Here is a 20,406-nt window from a genome sequence, read left to right as displayed (position 1 = left end):
AAATCAAATATTTACTTTTTCTCTTCATTCAAAATCGGGCATTGTTATAGGCATTGGGAATACCACGGAAGTGTTTTTACTTTCAAAGTTTCTAGTGAATTATTCCTTTTTTAATCAATGGCAAAAAATGTCATCAAGTAAGGGTCAAATATGACAAGACACTAGGCTACATTATCTCTTAACATCTAACCTAAAGAATATATTTTGTTTTCTCTTCAGTGTTTTCTTAGAGAATATTTTATTTCATAAATCACTCTGTGAAACTAAAATTTACAAATTTCATAAAAATTTAGAATAATACTAAATTGTGTGTGTGTATAATTTCCAGATACTTCTTCAGTTGCCCTTCTACCATTTTTAGTAACTCCCCCCAATCACTGATATAAAGAGCAAGAAGGATTGCTATCTTGTTAAAATTAACTTGGATTTTCTAAAAAAGAAAACTTTAAAAATATTCCTTTCATACTTTAATCGTTTTGAAAACAAGAAAAGTAAATTCAGTTGGAAGTAAATTAAATAATTGCCCATTAACTTTGTACTAGGTTCAGCTATTTTTCCTGTAGAGATATGGAATTAACTTGAGGAAAAGCAACTTAAAAATTTCCAAGAAAAACGTAACAAAAATCGCTAAACTTAAATCATTAAATTTATAACATTAATTCCATTTTCCTTCATCTTCTTTCATCTGGAATGTAGAGAAGTAACTTGAAAAGTATCTGAGCTTTCTCTCTGGGGAAAAGAAGGGAAGACAAATGACAGCAATGGTATTCAAATCACACAGAGCTTTGGGAATTAATATCCTTGTAAATGTGCAGTGTGAAGTCCTGCCTCAGGTCACATTCTTTGTAAGAAACTATAAAGCTTGTTGATTTTTAGAAAGTGGTATTGGCAATGGTATGCTTTCAAGCCTTTTATCCAAACATTTTAAAGAACAAAAAGCATATTAGTCAAACATTTGAAGTGTAGAGAAGGAAGGTATTTCTACAGTAATGGAATTATAATTTTTTCATATAGTGGTTGATCCCCAGAACTGAAAAATTTCACACATAATTTAGTTTTTCTTTGAGAAGTGTTTTGATAAAATTGACCTTAATAAAAGCAAGAATAAGAGTAAAAATATGTGGAACAACATCATGACATAGCAACAAGATAGAGTTATGACGATTAGGGTAAGGTCCAATTATTGTCATTCTTTAACTGAAACAGAAGAATAAATAGACAAACTGAGGTTAAGGGGAAAAAATGTTCTGCTCTAGTATAAGAACAGTTGATGTTAGAATTAACTGCCAACAGAGAATGTGAAAAACTGTGGCTAGATAGGCAAAGACTGTTAAAACAGAGGATAATGCTGATTTATGACGTCAATTCAGTATACATTTTATTTAATTTCAGGTATTCTAAATCATGCTACTGTGCAAAAGTGTCCTTTTTATTTCTATATTTATAGAAGTCTTCTATATGAATTTAAAAAACAAAACTGATATATAACCAAAAAAATTAAGAAAGTAAAAAGAAAAATTGACTAGAACAAGAAAAGGGAAAGGATTATATGTTAGGATAAATATAATGTAGAGATATAAAAGACGTGATTTTCATGTTTGGTGTTGGACATGATTCAACTGAAGAAAGCAGTTTTCATTTCCATTTAAGTTTTCTTAATATGCATTTGACTTACAAATATGCATTTGATTTACAAATGCATATATATCAGCATATATATATATATATATATATATATATATATATATATATATATATATATATATATATACACACACTTTTACAGGAGGAATGGCATGTATTTAATTTAGGGAAGAAATCGTGAGATAGAGTCCAATACATACAATTCATAATACATGTGAAAGCTACAAGAATAGTAGAACCAGCATCTGGCCCAAAATAAGGACTTGATAAATGTTAGCTATTGTTACTGCTATTACTACTACTATCTCTAGTACTCCGAGGTTCTTTTAACAGAAATAATCACCAAATAATTATACCATAAATGAACAACAACTATGGAACATGTGCCTTGTGAAAGATTTTGCATGTATTTTAAAGTCATCCTCTCATTTCAAACCTACACAAATATTAATCTTCCTTTTTGCACATGAGGAGACTCAAGCTTTGAGATCTTAGGTAACATGTCTTCCTCAGGTCACCAAACTGGCAAGGAGCAAGGCTAGTCTCAAAAGTGGAGGTATTTAATGTCAAAGCCAGTGTCCTTTTTCACTTTTCTTCTAAAGATTGGTTTAAGTAACCTTATTAAGCTAATCAAATTAACGTTTATTTATATAATTTCTCTTTGTATTTTACTTCAAAGTAGGAAAGTAGAGAATTAAAGACAGATGTAGGTCTAGGGCTGGTCTCATCCTCAACGAAACAAATTTATTTCTTAAAGATTTTGACTTCCTCTTCTACCTCCAGTCACTTTGGGTTATTGGCTCACCTAAAGTTACTGAGCAGCTAAATGAGAATGATAACTGTAAATTGAAAATTACCCCCTTTGCTCAGCATGTGTTCTTGCTGCTTAGCGTGGTAAGCTTATTTAAGTGTAACCTCACAGTCACCTTGGAGAGACAGGAGAAGATGCATTTTAAGAGATTGAAAGGTAGTGTTTATACTGCAGTTGTATTTGTAGGCAGTTTTGATTATTTTTATTGTTGAAACTTCTTGGTGCCTGAATGAAGCATCTCTTCAAACTTTAGTTTGCTGCTGGAGTTTTCTGCTAGAGTAATAAATTCTCTGAGGGACAAACAATCCTATATCCCCAGGAAGTGAGGGATGGGGACTAAGATAAGTGACGGGAGGGCACTGAGTGGGAATGATTGGCTCCTTTCTAGCTATCCATCCTGGTATCCCTATCCAGAAGCAAATAGTTGGCTGATTTCTTAATATATTTTGTGTGCACTTCAAAGGACAAAGAGTATAGAAGGGTATTCTGACCGTTGCATTGCTTTTCCAAAGCAGAATACACAGACACTTAGAATGGGGTGGGTGTGGATTATGATGGGACATTTCTTGATTTTCTTTTCAAAGTGCGGATGTGTGGGGATGTTCTTAAGGGTACATACATAAGTCATTGTGGAGTAAATATTGCAAATATATGTGACAGAAAAACATTTAGGAAGAGGACTCCTTTGACCTGTGATGCCTGGATTTATTCCATTCATGCTGTTAAGTCAATAAAGGGATTGCTCTGTTCCCCACAATAAGTACTGAACCTGATTTTGTCAGGTTTTAGGTGATGGTAAGGATGGAGGTCAAAATGGTTTTCTTGGGAGAATGTTTCTTGATCTAAAGCCATGACTCCTAGAAAAAAACCTATAAACCTCACTTTCAACAAAATGGAAAATTAAAGAGTTTCTTCTCAATCCAAATTGATCTGAAGCAGTTCTCAAGAAGCCGTCTTTTTTTCTTTTTAGGCCTTGAAACAGTCTCAAGAAGACTAGTAGAGTCTTGGTTTTGATATTGACTTTGAGTAGTATTTGTTCAGTTATCCCTTCAGATGTTCGGATCCCTTCCAGAAACTTATCAGTACCCCAGGCATGAACTAGCATCAGTTAGAGATTTGATAGCACTGGCCTTCCTCAGCAGATGATACCTGGGGCTCCTGTGGAGCAATATTTGGGAGCCTCTGTTGGTGTTCAAGGCTGATACAGGCTTTCTTGGGCAGGAGTATCCCATTATTGAATACTGGTCCAGTCACCAGCTAGGTCCCTCAGGTTTCCTTATGTAAACTTTAAACCGGCCCTCCATTCTTCTATATTCATGTTGATTTTAAAAACTCCTCATTTATCTACTCTCTCTATATATTAGTCTCCTCCTTTGAGATGACCTAGAACTTAGTTCACCAATTTTGTTTAATGACTACTTACTTGCTCTAAAAAAAAAAAAACAAACTTATCTATCTCCAATTTCTATATAAATGTAACATTCACAAATTATAATGATTTTATTAGTAAAAGTACATTCTATTAATTTTTTTCATCAAGACCTATTATAACCTACATAATATAAATATATTTTTATCACTTTAAATAAGAAGAATCACAACATTACAACTTCTTCAATTAGTAACAAAGATAATGCCAATGTGCTGGAAAGCATGTACAATCCATATGTGAATGTTGGAACAGAAAGGAAGAGAAAGTGGGCAGGTAGAGTCTGAGGTAGTACAGAGGAAAGGTAGAGAAGGGTCATAGCAGAGAGAAGACAGGGAGAAAGAAAGCCTTCCCAGAGGAAGTGCAAGCAGGGTGAATGCCTAGTCCTTGAATAAGCAAATGATGACTGGCTACAAGGGCCTCCTTAGACCATGCCCCTGCCCTCTTCTGGCTCCTTCTCACTGAGCAAACAAGAGAGACATTTGAATCTCTCTCAAAGAGACATTTGGAGACCAGGAGTCCTTTCCAACCAGAGACCAAGGCAGTGTCTTAATTTAATGGGAAAAGAAAAGGTCCCAATAAAAAGGTACAGAATCCTTGAAGGAGGAGGGAATTCTCTAAGTAGCAGAGAAGAGGAGAATTACTGAAGTGGATACTGAGAATTCCAAGATATCATTTTGCACTTTCCCATTTTTGCCTAGAGTTAACCCTGCACACTTCTATATGTCTCCTGATCACGAGAAGCTATTCGGTGGTGTTTTTGTTATGCTTGGTTGCTTCCGCTCTGTTTCCCTCTTGAAAGGACCATGGTCTATTATAATTCATGTAAATTATGAAGCTTTTGAAATATTTTAAGGTATAAAGGCACATTATTTTCTGATTTATTAATCAAGATATTGAGCATCTGGTACATAGTCTGTTCTTTATGATTATTTAAATGGAAGTGAACTGAATATCCTCTTAAGGCTCAACATGAAATAAGTTCCGATAAATGGAAAGATCAACTTCTGAAGAGTTAGACTCCTACTACTGACAGGTGATAACCTGAAAGCCTGGAAAGGGTTGTCATTGTTAACCTTTAATGTTCCTGGAATCAAGATCAGTGGTTCTTTGATGCCTTGATTTGGATTCCACCTTCTTCAGACTGGTAAAGGGCAGCATGGTGGACTGTCTGGGATGCAGCATTTTCTTTTTTTGATTATGGAGATTTGAAGTTTGGACTCTGAAATATTCTGTCCCTCAGTACATCTCTGCTGTATTTTCTACAAGTGATGAATACCAAATGTCACTGATGCATTAGGATTCTACAGTCATTTTGATTTACTTTATACTTGATTGGGAGCAACTTTTAATTAAATTCAATGTAATTTAATGGTTTCCACATGTACATTCTGTTTTCTGGGTTATAGAATCGCACAGCTGTATTTTTAGAAAGAGAACTGAGAGTTGTAAATTTTTGTTCAGCTTGCAACTGAGTTTCATTTCTAAATTTTATATGTAAAGGGAAAATTATGCAAATAAGACATCCAAAACAATGCATGTTCCATGTGAAAGGAAAATATAGTTTGACTCTGAAACTAGGCTTAGTAGGTTGTAGTCATGTTAGAATAAGGGTAAATATTGTAATGCCAATAGACATTCTTTTGGACTCAGGCATGAGCCTGCCAAAAATGTTTCATTTTTTGATTGCTTACAGTTAGGCATAACTGGAAAACAACTGGTATAAACACTAATTCATTGAAAATGGCTGATGAGAATAGAAGAATTGAAATGGGTTGGAAGAGAAATAATAAGGCATGGGCAAGGGCCTGCTTTGAGATTAGCCTTCTTCCTTCTCTGATCCCTTGTTTGATGAGTGTTTTCCCATTAGGTTTTGGACAGAGACCTCATTTTTCTCCAACTCCTCTCAGGGTTTAAAGGTTCAGTTTCTTCCAGTACCACTCCCACACTGTCTTGTATTTAGAAAAGACAGCATGGTAATCTGTTTTATTACTCCCTTGACTGATAACATTTCTATTCATTCCTATTTAATCTTGTTGACAGGAATTTATTTTCTGAACTTAATTATCACTGTAATTCTGAGGTTACCATTTTTTTCCCTTTAATTTCAAGAGCAGTGTTTTCTGTGAAAGGGCGCATCTGTTTTTTCAGTAAACATTTTTTTCTATCTGAAGTGTCTTTGGCAACTTGGTAAGTTGTCGCCATCAGTAGAATTATAAAGACAAAATGATGAATGAAACTACTGATACAAATTAGTTATATTTCAGAATTCAAATAAAAACTCTAAGTTAACAAAGTCAGGCCCTTCTTATATACCTTTAGGGAATTATGCAATTCAGTTCATTATGCAACTCCCTCACAGCTTTCATTTTCATGTATCTGTGCAGGTTGATGTGGTTTCAGGGGATGCATATACATTGCTGTGTTTGTTTTCTGTTAAATATAAAAATTGACCTCATGATGCGGGGTGGGGGGAAGGAGGTGGGGAGGGAGAAAGAGAGAGAGATAAGAGGGAAGAAGAGGGAGGAGGAGGAGAGGGGAGACGTGGGGGGAGTTAGTTTTATATATCACAAGAATTTATATATATACATGCACATGCACACACACACATATGTATTCATATATATATTGCTTACTTAAAGAACAACTTTTGGCACTTGTATTTTCAGGAGACTTAGCTCTGGAATTTTACTACTTGAAATGAGATGGTCCAGGCTTGAGCAAAGCTCAGACTTAATACAGCAATTGTGTCTAGATTGTGTCAGGATTGCTTTGCACAGTCTCATTCGCCCATTTACCCACTATTCATTCATTTACCCATTCATTCATCAAACAACAATGGAACACTTACTAAGTTCCCCAAGGAACAGTGATCTAGTGGGAGGAAGCAGATAAGTTATACGTACAAGTCAGCGAATGCTATAATAGAATGAACAATATTCTTTGGGCATCCAGAAGAAGGAGAATCTTTTTTTTTTTTTTTTTTTTTTTTTTTTTTTTTGCGGTATGCGGGCCTCTCACTGTTGTGGCCTCTCCCGTTGCGGAGCACAGGCTCCGGATGCGCAGGCCCAGCGGCCATGGCTCACGGGCCCAGCCGCTCCGCGGCATATGGGATCCTCCCAGACCGGGGCACGAACCCGTATCCCCTGCATCGGCAGGCGGACTCTTAACCACTGCGCCACCAGGGAGGCCCAGGAGAATCTTTCTTCTGCTGCTTTTACAGTGTCCCTGACAAGCTGCTTGCAGCCACAGAAGTAGATGAGGAAATAAAATGCCACAGTGCTGTTTGCGTGACGCCAGGCAGAACTGAGTTCCTAATCCCTGCTCTTTCACATACTGGTTGTGTGATCCTGGGAAAGGGGTTTTCAAGATTTAGTGCTCTGTCAATAAAATATGCTAAAAATGATACCTCCTCCATCAATTGATGTAAAGCGTAAATAGTGGAGCATGTGTGACAATACCGTCTCAGTGCTTGGTGCACAATCGATATCCATTGAGTTAATACAAGTAGAGTGTCATCACCAACAAAGTATCAGTTAAATAAATGAGACTTTTCATAGATTCACGTTCATCTATTCTAAATTTCTTCATCATAGGTGTTTTATAGAATATTGTTTTACTTTTCCATTTGGTATTCAGGTCAAAACAGAAAATGTTAAGACTTTTAAAGGACTACCTTTTTTTTTTAAGTTTGGAACTAAAAACTTAAAACAGTTTGTTTTTATAATTTCAGTCACAATCCCATTGCACTAATTTTATAATCTGTACATGAGTTTGACCCAAATTAACCTAAAGTATCCTACTTTGTTAGGCTTATTTATAAGCATGGACGTTTTGACAATGGTTCTCAGTCCTGTTCTGACAAATTTACCTTTTAGTTAAATTTTTTTTTTTTTTTTTTCTTTTTGCGGTATGCGGGCCTCTCACTGTTGTGGCCTCTCCCGTTGCGGAGCACAGGCTCCGGACGCGCAGGCCCAGCGGCCATGGCTCATGGGCCCAGCCGCTCCGCGGCATATGGGATCCTCCCAGACCGGGGCACGAACCCGTATCCCCTGCATCGGCAGGCGGACTCTCAACCACTGCGCCACCAGGGAGGCCCCTTTTAGTTAAATTTAATGATCAGAAGATCAGTTAATGATCTGGGAAACACTATTAGCCAACCTGTGAGTTAAGTTTCTAAGATATTTTGTATGTTTATGTAAATATATAAAAACTTTATTTATAAACTTTGTGTGTATGTGTATGTTTAAACAAAGTAAGTGATTTATAGATTTTTGAAGTAGATTTTAGCTTGATTCCTAAACATTAGTAAATTAAAACAACTTGAATTTTTGTTTCTAATAACTTCTTCCAGGAAGCAAAGTTCACGGAAGACTTTTAGATCCAATCAACAGCTTTACAAATAATAGTCTAGAATGAAGCATACATAACTAAACCAAACATATCATTCTAAAGCAGTGCTGTCCAATAAAAGTAGAATGTGAGCCACATATGTAGTCTTAAAAAACAGTTGAAATTAATTTAAATAATCTAACCCATTATATCTAAAATATTATCAATTTAACATGTCATCAGGATAATAATCAGTACTTCAGTTTTCAAATTTAAATTTTAAAATAAAACATTCAGTTCCTCAGTTTCACTAATCTTATTTCAAGTGTTCAGTAGCCACATAAGGCTGGTTAGTGGCTACTGTAGTAGATAGCACATATCTGAAGTCTTCCTTTTATAGATCATTTTAATGGTTATTTATGATTTTAAATGATTAGAAAATTAAACAAGTATCAGAGAGGGACCTTTATAAGGCTATAACATTATATGTTAACTTCTTTTGGGAAAAAGGAACTTATTTTTCTTTTCAAGAACCTACATGTACAATGAGATAGGCAAACTTCCAAGGATCCTGGGTGATGTTGAGGGATGAGCATCCCGAGGTTCTCTTAGAGTAAATTTGAATGCAAGTCAAGTAGCTCAAAGATTGTTCTCCACTCAGTAACTGGACAAGATTTATCATTCTTGCCATTCCTAACAAGTATCTCTGAAGATGACTTAGCTGTTCTGATTTTTGGCCCACAGACAGATGACTTCTCCTAGCCCCTTGATACTAGGTGACAATGAGCAAAAAGCAGTTCATCTCTCCATAGAGTTATTTACCACAGAGCATTATTGTGTACTTGGCCATTTAACAAATGCTGTGGAATGGATAACTTATATTGTGATTCCACTCAGGTGCACAATGTCAAGTGCAGGTGAGAAATTGTTTTTTTGCTTAAGCTTCTGAAAATACAGTAGGAATCTAATACATTGTTGAGCAGTCCAGAATATTCATTACGGATACGCAGAGTTGGCTACAAGTAAGAATTATTCCTAACCAACATACTAAAGTTACCAATGTGCCCAGTAGCTATTTCCCACTTTCCTAGCCCACAAATGCTCACTCAGGGGCATTTGCTGCACACGGTAATCCCTCCAAATAACTGTTATGCCAAGGAAAATATGTTTCATTATTAAAGAATAAAGCAAATTAGAGTACATCTGAAGAGTGAGGAAGTATATCTGAATGGGAGAAAAGAGAACGTTTTAAAGAGGGGAAGGCATATTATCTCAACCTTGGAAGGAAAATAATTCAATTTGACAAATATGTACTCAGTAATTACTGTATGTCAGCAAATGCTATGAACTGAGTTCTCAGGGACTTAGCACACAGCTCCTGCCATCAAATAGCTTATAGAAAATGGGAGATTTTAGACATGCATACATCGGTAAGGAATGTTTGATGGTGGAGATGCAGCAGTAGAAAGATTACTTGAATGAAAGTACTAAAGGAATTAAGATGTGAAGCAAGGGGCATAATTAAAGAACAGGAAATAGCCTCAGATTAAAGGAAGCAATTTTTTTCTTCGAGTTGTATTGAGATATAGTTGACATACATCACTGTATTAAGTTTACGGTGTACAGCATGATGATTTGAGTTACATACATCATGAAATGATTATCGCAATAAGTTTAGTAAGCAGTCATCATCCGATATAGATGTAAAACCAAAGAAATAGAATAAAAATTTTTCCCTGTGATGAGAACTCTTAAAGTTTACTCTCTTAACCACCTTCATATATAACACACAGCAGTGTTCATTATATTTATCATGTAGTACATTGCATCCCTAGTACTTCTCTTACTTTTAACTGGAAGTTTGTACCTTTTGACTGCCTTCATCTAATTCCCCCTCCCCTTGCCTCTGGTAACCAAAATCTGATTTCTTTTTCTGTGAGTTTGTTTGTTTTCAAAGTATTATTGACCTACAACACAGTTCCTGTTACACAACATATTAATTCAATATTTCTATACATTTCACATTGATCACTGGTAAGTCTAATTACCAAGGAAGCAATTTTTGAAGAGGGAACATCAGGAGATAGAAAGCCAGAAAGATAATTTGATCCAACACAGTGGTTAGTGCAAGATTTTAACTAGGAACGTGATATAGACAGCTCTTTACTTCAGGAAATATAAAGTTTGGTGGTAGGAAGAGCAGATTAGATAGGAGGCTATACTTATAATAAAATTAATGATAAGAAGAGTGAATTGTAGGAAGTAAAGAGGAAGGGAGGGGACAGATTCATGATGGGTGTAGAAGGAAAATGGTTTGACCACTGATTAGGTGAAGAAAGAGGGAGGAGTCAAAGATGACTCAGGTTTTGAACTGAACATCTAGTCAGATGGTACCATTAACAAAAATAGGGAAGATATGGTTGGGGAAAATACAGTGAGTTCCATAGTAGATGCACTGAATTGTAGACACCTGTAAAACGTCTAGGAGTAGATGTCTAACAAGCACTTGTAAATAGAAAATTGGAATTTGGGAGATAAGTACAGTCTGAGGATACAAGTATACAAGTTTTTGAGAACAGTATTATCTGTTAAGCTAGATCCTGTGAAAATGCACATAAGTAAAAGAGGATAGGAGATATTTACTGAAAAAATAGAAGGAACTGCTAACTCAATAAAATTTCTGGGAGTCGATAACTGTTATCTTCTTGAAAGTTACTGCAGTGTCCAGCCCTCTACTATTAAGAAAGTGGCATAATATTTAATGGGTGTCTCAATTTTATAAGTAATTTGTAACAGTTGGTGCTCAGTTCCAACTCATTGAATAAATGGTGTTTAAAGGCTGTAAGTACTGAGTGGCATCCAGTGCAAGAAAAGATTCTTCAGGTGGTCCAGGCTAAAGTGTAAACAATTCTAGTGCTTGGTTCTTATGACCCTGATTAGATCTGTGGTGCTCAGGGTATCTGTATCAGAATCAGAGATTGTTTGGAGCCTAGGGAAAGCCCCAATAGGAGAATCAAGTAGAATCTTCAGAGTTTAAAGGTAAAACCTTATCCCTTTCATCAAGTAATTATTTTCTGTTTGAGAAAGAGCTCTTACTCACTGGGTTCTAGTGGACTGTGGAACCACGAGGCCCCCCAGAATCCCAAGCTGCCCTGCTTTTTTTTTTTTTTTTTTTTGCTGTACGCGGGCCTCTCACTGCTGTGGCCTCTCCCGTTGCGGAGCACAGGCTCCGGACACACAGGCTCTGCGGCCGTGGCTCGCGGGCCCAGCCGCTCCGCGGCATGTGGGATCTTCCGGGATCGGGGCACGAACCCGCGTCCCCTGCATCGGCAGGCGGACTCTCAACCACTGCGCCACCAGGGAAGCCCTGCCCTGCTTTTTTATTTGATTGTATTTTCTAGGCATGAGTTTCTTAAGGACAAGATACTTTGGCTTATTCATGTTTGTGTACCTAAATCCTTGCAGGGTGTTTAGCAGTTATTCATTGCTCAAAACATATTGGTTGAAAGTCCTTTTCCTTGGCCCTGTAGTTATTGACATCTGCTAAGGAAATAATCAGACATGAGAAAAAATATATAAAATACTATAATATATATATTATAAATACAAGCATATTTATAATAGATTTGTATTTATTTATAACAGGAAAATTTGAAAGAGAATTAATATTTAATAATAGAGAAATGCCTGACTAAATTATGGGATGTAGACAGAATATCATACAATCATTAAAACCTGTGATTTTGAAGAACATTGATGACATGATAACATATGCAGGATATAACTCTAAATTTAAAATATAATGTATAAAATGGTAATTACAGCATGCTCACAGTTTTATCTATCAATTCACCTGTGTTGGAAGGAAATAAGTGTGACAAGAATTCCTCTTAGGGTGAGGACTATTTTTGTTTAGGAAGGTATATTGAGCCTAATCGAGTAGAAAATAAAACACAGAGATCATGTGTTAGTAGTAATAATGAAGCAGAGTGAAAAGAGTGACAGAGGGGGTGTATTTTATATAAGGTGGTCACGGAAGACTTCTCTGATAAGTCACATTTGGGCAGAAACTTGGGTATAGGAGATGAACCAGTGTGTTTGTTTGCTGGTGGGAATGATCCAGTAAAGAGGGAATGTTTGACAATGGAGTGGGGAGAAGGGACAGCCATAGGAGCCATGTCCTTGATTAGGCCCAGGTGAGAAGTTAGCCTAAGCTATGAGTGTAAATGATTCCTTCACCATAAAGGCAGGGCATGTGCCTGCTGTTGCTGGACGTTAATAGGTATCGGTGTGGGAGTTTACGAAAGTTCTGTTCTGATTGCTTCTGTTTTCTCAGTACAATAGAAGAAAAGTCATCAAATAAGAGTGAGAAGGGATAAAAAAAGAGGTGATGTATAAAATAGTCATGTATGAGAGTGGGAGTCAGTCAATATTAGTTAAAAAGCATATAACAATTTCTATTATTTTCTGTATTTTTGGTGAATTTTAATTATTTTTTTCTTTTCCTGACCTTTAAGTTTAATTTATTTACTTATTTTTATTGAAATACAGTTGATTTACAATGTCGTGTTAGTTTCAGGTGTACAGCAAAATGATTCTGTTATGTATACATATTCATCTATTTTTTTCAGATTCTTTTCCCTTATAGGTTATTGCAAAATATTGAGTATAGTTCCCTGGGCTATACAATAGATCCTTCTTGGTTATCTATTTTATATATAGCAGTGTGTATATGTTAACCCCAAACTCCTAATTTATCCCTTCCCCACCCCTTTCCCCTTTGGTAACCGTAAATTTGTTTTCTGTCTGTGGGTCTAGTTCTGTTTTGTATATAAGTTCATTTGTATCATTTTTTTAGATTCCACATATAAGTGATATCATATGATGTTTGTCTTTCTCTGTCTGACTTTCTTCACTTAGATAATCTCGAGTTCGATCCATGTCGCTGAAAATGGCATTATTTCATTCTTTTTTATGGTTAATATTCCATTGTATATACATACACACCACGTCTTCTTTATCCATTCATCTGTCGATGGACATTTAGGTTGCTTCCATGTCTTGGCTATTGTAAATAGTGGTGCAGTGAACATCTGGGTGCGTGTATCTTTTTTTTTTTTTTTTTTTTTTTTTGCGGTACGTGGGCCTCTCACTGTTGTGGCCTCTCCCGTTGCGGAGCACAGGCTCTGGACGCGCTGGCTCAGCAGCCATGGCTCACGGGCCCAGCCGCTCTGCGGCATGTGGGATCTTCCTGGACTGGGGTACGAACCTGCGTCCCCTGCATTGGCAGGCAGACTCTCAACCACTGCGCCACCAGGGAAGCCCGCATGTATCTTTTTGAATTATGGTTTTCTTCGGATATGTGCCTAGGAGTGGGATTGTAGGATCATATGGGTGAATTTTTAATTTATCCATAAGTACAGGTTTTTCTATCTCTGCATCACTTTATATCTTTTCCATCTCCTTGTAACCAAAGTGGTTAATCCAGTGGCAAACTGATAGAAAATAGAAGTGAAGACAACCGCTCAGTTCTAGAGCTTCTACAGAAACTTGTAATAACTAAGGTATCTCTTTTCTGCTAATGAAATAATTGACTTTTTCTCACTGCTCCTCAACAGGGTGGTGGCGATTGTCCAGAAATGAGTATTGGAGCTATAAAAATTGCCTTGGAAATTTCTCTTCCTGGTTCTTTCATCTATGTTTTCACTGATGCACGGTCCAAGGATTATCGCCTCACTCATGAGGTGCTGCAGCTTATACAACAGAAACAGTCACAAGTGAGTAGGAATCAACTCCCCACCACTGAATTTTCCATCTGAACACAGCTGTAAGAAATACAAGAGATTGCCTCCCCTCCCTGACTATACTATGTGTGACAAATGTCAATAATTACAACTATTGATCCATATACATGGACTCCAATATGTATGTGTCATTTAATCTAAACATGTTAAATGGATATGTGATATTTGTATGTAGCATATGAATGCCTTGTTTCATAATATGGAGAAGAAATGATTCGGGTTTAATTAAGATGCTTGTTACCATCTTATCCTTATAACTGACAAAAACATAGCCCTGACAGAAAAGGCCTCTATTTCAAATATCACCTCCTGTGTGGCATCTTGTCTGAGTCAGTTACTCATTGTATCAGTTAGCTATTGCTGCATAACAAGCTGTTCTCTCAATGACTTAAAACAATAATCATTTATTTCTCACATGTTTGTAGGTTTCAGTTATGCTAGGCTATGCTTGCTCACTTGTGTATCTGGGCATAGTTTGGGTTTGGCTTATCTAGGTGATCTCTGGGTTGACTTGGCTCTGCCTTGCAGGTTTCTCAGCCTCTTTCTGAGACCAGGAAGCTAGTTTAGGCATGTTCTTCTCATGACCAAGGCAGAAACACTAGAGAGCAAGTGGAAATACCCAAGGCCTCTTGAGTTCAGGCTTAGAACCAGTAGAATGCATATCTATATCTATATATATCTTCCACTTGCCTGGTAGTATGTTAATACATAGTAAGTGCTCAATAAATATATATTGATTTCTGAAAACCCTTTAAACTATCTTCTTTTTTCAAAAATCATAGGTGGTATTTGTGCTCACTGGAGATTGTGATGACAGGGGCCATATTGGATATAGAGTCTATGAAGAAATTGCCTCTACAAGTTCTGGTCAAGTGTTCCATCTGGACAAAAAACAAGTTAATGAGGTCAGTTTAACAAAGTGGGTCTACTTTATTACCAGCTACCTTACCAGCGTCAGTTAGGCAAACCTAATTGTGTCAGTTTTGATTTCAAAAACAATTCAAACAAAAAAACATTTTCCCCCATTCCCCACAGGTCAATAAAGTCATTAAAACAATGTGGAGAAACATAGATTTATCTGGTATTAATTTCTAGACTGTATTATGCTATACTGATAAATTATTTAGATTTAAGCATACATTTATTTAAAATTCATTTAGTGGAACTTGAAAATTTTTGTAGTTGTTGTTGTTTAGTGAGGTAAGTTTGTATTCCTGATGTACAGCTTTTGGATAACTGGTAAAATGAGGCTTGATTTGACTTTTACTTGACTCATTTTACATTTGTTTACTGAAGTAGAATATAAAAAAGTGAGTTATTAAGCCAAATTCTAATGAAGTTAGCTCTCTAAGATTAAAAGTAAAAAACTATAACTCAGTAACTATATATTTATCTAAAATTTTTTATGATAATAAAATCTATAACTTATATGCTAAGAAAATCTTGGTACTTTCTAAAGAAGTGTTTGAGATATATTTAATTGTCATGATTATTTCTTTTTGTTACCTTGCCTTGACCTTACTTGTGATGATAAAATTTTGTTTACTTATTTATTTGGCTCCTACTTAAGTTTCTAGGAACATGCCAGAACAAAGATAAGATTTTACGTGGGTATAATTCATATTTGATTTGATGTGGTCAGTGTATCAAAAAAAATTCTATATTTTTTTGTTTGTTTGTCATTACTGCAATTAGTATTATTTAACATTTTTCTTAATGAACAATTTTTCAACTACTGATTGAAAGATAACAAGCATGATTGACTGTATATATATATATATTCACAGATACTTAACACACATACTCATATATATGCACATATATGTAGATGTGTGTTTGTGTGTGTATGTTTTCTGTTTTTCCTCTTTCTTTGTGATCTAATATGTGGTAGATATTTAAGTTTCTGATGTGAGCTAAAAATATGGGCTTCTCTTTGTAGGACAGGATTTTATATATATATGTATAAATATATATATATATATATATATATATAAAACCTGGAGAGTATTATGCTTAGTAAAATAAGACAGAGAAAAACAAATACTGTGTATTTTCACTTATATATGGAATCTAAAAAAATAAAACAAACAAACAGATGTAACAAAACAGAAATAGACTCACAAATACAGAGAACAAATTATTGGTTACCAGAGGGGAATGGGTGGGGGAGAGGGGCAAAATAGATGAAGGTGTTTAAAAGGTACAAACTACTAAGTATAAAATAAATAAGTTTTTAAGGATATAATGGACAGCACAGGGAATATAGTCAATATACAGGTTCTATGAATTTCACGACAAACTTCCTTGTCTTGAAAGAAATGGTTCAGTAGTCCTCTTATAACTAAAGAGTTCCTATTACATCATGGTGGAACTAATAGGACATTGCATATTTCTAGAATAAACATTTTAGCGAAAATATTTTTTATTAATATGTGATATACAAACCTGGGAGGTTACTTTAGTCCAAATGGTTTTTTTTCTTGCAAGAAACAGCCTTAGAGTGATATGTGTCTTGAGTCCATATTGTGTCCACTGTAGTGATCCAGAAATGCCTGGGCAGGTCTGACAACTACTCAACTACAGAGCCCTTAGCAGTTATTCTAATAAACATCTGCATGAGAATTTGGGAGCCTGGGAAGAGAAGAGTTGGAGAAGAGTGCAGAACCGTCTCAGGAACTGGGTTTCTTGTCCCATCCCATATACTGTGCTTGACCCTAATGACCTCACACTGGCCAGAATGGACATCATCAAAAAATCTACAAACAATAAATGCTGGAGAGGGTGTGGAGAAAAGGGAGCCCTCTGGCACTGTTGGTGGGAATGTAAATTGATACAGCCACTACGGAGAACAGTATGGAGGTTCCTTAAAAAACTACAAATAGAATTACGTATGACCCAGCAATCCCCCTATTGGGCATATACACTGAGAAAACTGTAATTCAAAAGAGACACATGTACCACAATGTTCATCACAGCACTATTTACAATAGCCAGGACATGGAAATAACCTAAATGTCCAACAATAGATAAGTGGATAAAGAAGATGTGGTACATATATACAATGGAATATTACTCAGCCATAAAAAGGAACAAAATTGGGTCATTTGTAGAGATGTGGATGGACCTAGAGAGTGTCATACAGAGTGAAGTAAGTCAGAAAGAGAAAAACAAATATCATACATTAATGCATATATGTGGAATCTAGAAAAATAGTACAGATGAACCTACTTGTAGGGCAGGAATAGAGACGTAGATGTAGAGAATGGACATGTGGACGTGGCGGGGAAGGAGAGGGTGGGACGAATTGGGAGATTAGGTTTGACATAAATACACTACCATGTGTAAAATAGATAGCTAGTGAGAACCTGCTGTGTGGCACAGGGAGCTTGGCTCAGTGCTCTGTGGTGGCCTAGATGGGTGGGATAGGGGGGTGGGAGGGAGGTCCAAGAGGAAGGGGATATAGGTATATATATAGCTGATTCACTTCATTGTACAGCAGAAACTAACACAACATTGTAAAGCAATTTTACTCCAATTAAAAAAAAAAAAAAAGAAAGGCCACTATTTGGAGTTGCTTTTTAATCTGGAATTATGTAAGACTCTGGGGTACAGTCAGTATCATCAGCACAAAGTAGGGCATAGGTGAGGAAAAGCAACATTCTCTCTTGCATCAGTGGGGATGCAATCTGCTTAGGGGTTGTGAGGCTTTTGGGAGAAGTGGCAGTGGTGTTCAATGTAGACAGATGGGGCATTGCTGCCAGCAGAGGATACCATGCCCAGTGGACAGGGTGGTTCTTAGCAGAAGATACTACAGAAGAGGTGAGAAGAGACATGGCCGTGGTCAGCACCTAGAGCATTTGAAAGAACAGCTGCTTGAACCTGCTGTGAGCAGTCAGGCATAACTTGGAAGTTCTCAAAACAAACTGGGTAAACTTTTAGGGGGAACCATAGGACTTTTTTAGGAGTTGGGCCATAGAGTTAGAATATAACCTCGTCTGTCCCATAAATGTAACTATATTCATATACTCAGAGCAAATTGATTTATGCAAAATTGAAAATACTGTTGTTGGGACTTCCCTGGTGGTCCAGTGTTTAAGAATCTGCCTGCCAATGCAAGGTACACAGGTTCAAGCCCTGGTCTGGGAAGATCCCACATGCTGCGGAGCAGTTAAGCCCATGCTTTGCAATTAAGCCCATGTGACACACCTACTGAAGCCCGCACACCTAGAGCCCATGCTTTGCAACAAGAGAAGCCACCACAATGAGAAGCCCATGCACTGCAACGAAGAGTAGCCCCTGCTCGCTGCAACTAGAGAAAGCCCGTGCACAGCAACAAAGACCCGATGCAGCCAAAAATAAAAAAAATAAATAAAAATAAATTAATTTAAAAAACGAACAGAAGCAGTATTGTAACAAATTCAATAAAGACTTGAAAAGAAAATGGTCCACATCAAAAAAAAATCTTTAAAATAAAAAAGAAAAGAAAATACTGCTGTCTTAAATGGAGAATATGAGCCCTACAGAAGTACAGGCTTACTTATTAAACAAATGGGGTAATGCATATTTTTTGTAGTCCTAATAATTCTGACAGTTACCAAGTAATTTATAGGAACAATTAAAAAAATTTGGTGAGAATTACAGAAAATTTTATAGATACAGGTATATAACATAAATTTAACCCACTGGAATCTTAATAGTGTTTTTCTCCCAGATCATCAACTGATATTTTGATCTTTAACTTTAGCTAGGCAGAAAAGGGCTAGCAAAAAGCATTGCTAAAATTGTCCGTTTTTATAAGCTGGAGGGTTTTTTTTTTTATTTTTGATTTTTTTTTATTGGAGTATAATTGCTTTACAATGGTGTGTTAGTTTCTGCTTTATAACAAAGTGAATCAGTTATACATATACATATGTTCCCATATCTCTTCCCTCTTGCGTCTCCCACCCTCCCTATCCCACCCCTCCAGGCGGTCACAAAGCAAGCTGGAGTTTGATGCCAACAGGGATGGGCTTTAATTCATATGTCAACCATAGCATTTCCAATCCCCCTTCCAGGTTGTTCAGGAAAGGTCATCTCATGTACTTTGTGCCACTGAGATGCAGGGAAATTTAGCTAAGGGTGTCTTGGAAAAGTTGTCTTCTAGATATTGTCCTGCATGGATGTGAATTCCACATCTGGTACAAGCATCTTCATACGAGTCTGAGGATGAAAAAAATACAAGGGGGAGGAAAGAGCTAAGAAAATCCAGAGCCTTTGGCTAAGTCAACACTCAGACCATCCTACCTCTAAGCCTCTGAATCAGGGAAGTGATCTTTTTGTTTAAGCCAGTTAGAGTTGAGTATTAAGTTACCTAAAGATAAATGTATTCTAACTGATAAGAATTCTATATTTCTTTGTGACATGGCCTCTGTAAGTCCCAGTTTCCTTGTTTGTAAAATGAGGATAATAGAATTTTACACTTCAGGAAGTTGTTATAAGGTTAAATGAGATAATGCATGTAAAATGTTCTACACAGGTCTGATATAGGGTAAGTGCCCAATAAATGTTAACTGGTATTGTTATAATCCTCATGATGTTGTTATTTTGCTTTCAAAGTGGGGAAATTGTGCCACTGTGTTTGTTAGAAACCAGGTGTCTAGTTGTCGGTTTCTGGGAAGTAAATTTGAGTGGGAGAGTCCAGGAAAAAGCTGGAGAGATGGTTCTTTTTTGATGTGTGTGAAAAAAAGATACTGTGAGGGGTTACTGGAATTGTATGAGCCAATATGTGCTTTAAAGCCACCAAAGTAAAAGCTTTTGTTAACAAAAAGCAGAGTTACAGTGTTAAAATTGGATTTGCAAAATTTTTAGCATATAATTTAGCCATTTTTCTTTTCTCATTGTTCCAGATTCTCCTATTATATAAATATTTTAAACTCTAGAGAATATAGATGCTTTAATGATGATTGCACATTTAATAGATTTAAGAACTGCAGTGAAGCCATGCCCATACTGAGTCCTTTCATTTTACTAGAGCGATTTTTCATCTACTGTTTCTAAAGGAATCTGTGGAGTATTATGCTTTACTTTCTTAACCTAGTTCACCAATTTCCTAACCTAGTGGGATATACTTTGTATCAACTCTCTCTTGAGATAACTTGTAGTTTTTTTCTTTCTTCCTGTTCTTTTTTTAAAGAAGATCTAGGTATCTTTCGTCTTTTTTTAACATAAAAGAGAAACCAAAGTAAAGAAATTATTTGGCTGAACATCAGGGGCATATAAATCATTGTATGTATTACAGTTAGGAAATACAAGTTAAGACACATCTAAAGGATGTACTTAAACTGTTCACCTTTGAAGATGAAAAGGAACTAAACAGTCTAACTCTTTCATTTCTTTGTAAACTGGGT

The 20,406-nt window shown here is 36.2% G+C and overlaps 1 protein-coding gene across 7 annotated transcripts in view; it reads left to right on the top strand.

Moving 5' to 3' along the window:
• Positions 1-20,406, top strand: part of HMCN1 (hemicentin 1) — a 755,474-nt gene that overhangs the window by 339,409 nt on the left and 395,659 nt on the right. For all 7 annotated transcript variants that reach the window (XR_009531210.1, XM_060091137.1, XM_060091136.1 and 4 more), the window contains 2 exons: positions 13,835-13,993; positions 14,803-14,925. Coding sequence is in view for 6 of the 7 variants with exons in the window: in XM_060091134.1 (XP_059947117.1) it covers positions 13,835-13,993; positions 14,803-14,925 (282 nt within the window). In the remaining variant the exon portion in view is untranslated. The remainder of the gene's footprint in view (positions 1-13,834; positions 13,994-14,802; positions 14,926-20,406) is intronic.

This window comes from Mesoplodon densirostris, chromosome 2, assembly GCF_025265405.1.
Source record: "Mesoplodon densirostris isolate mMesDen1 chromosome 2, mMesDen1 primary haplotype, whole genome shotgun sequence".
Classification (NCBI taxonomy): Eukaryota; Metazoa; Chordata; class Mammalia; order Artiodactyla; family Ziphiidae; genus Mesoplodon; species Mesoplodon densirostris.
The sequence above is the reverse complement of the archived record's forward strand: the minus strand, read 5'-3'. Positions and strand labels throughout refer to the sequence as shown.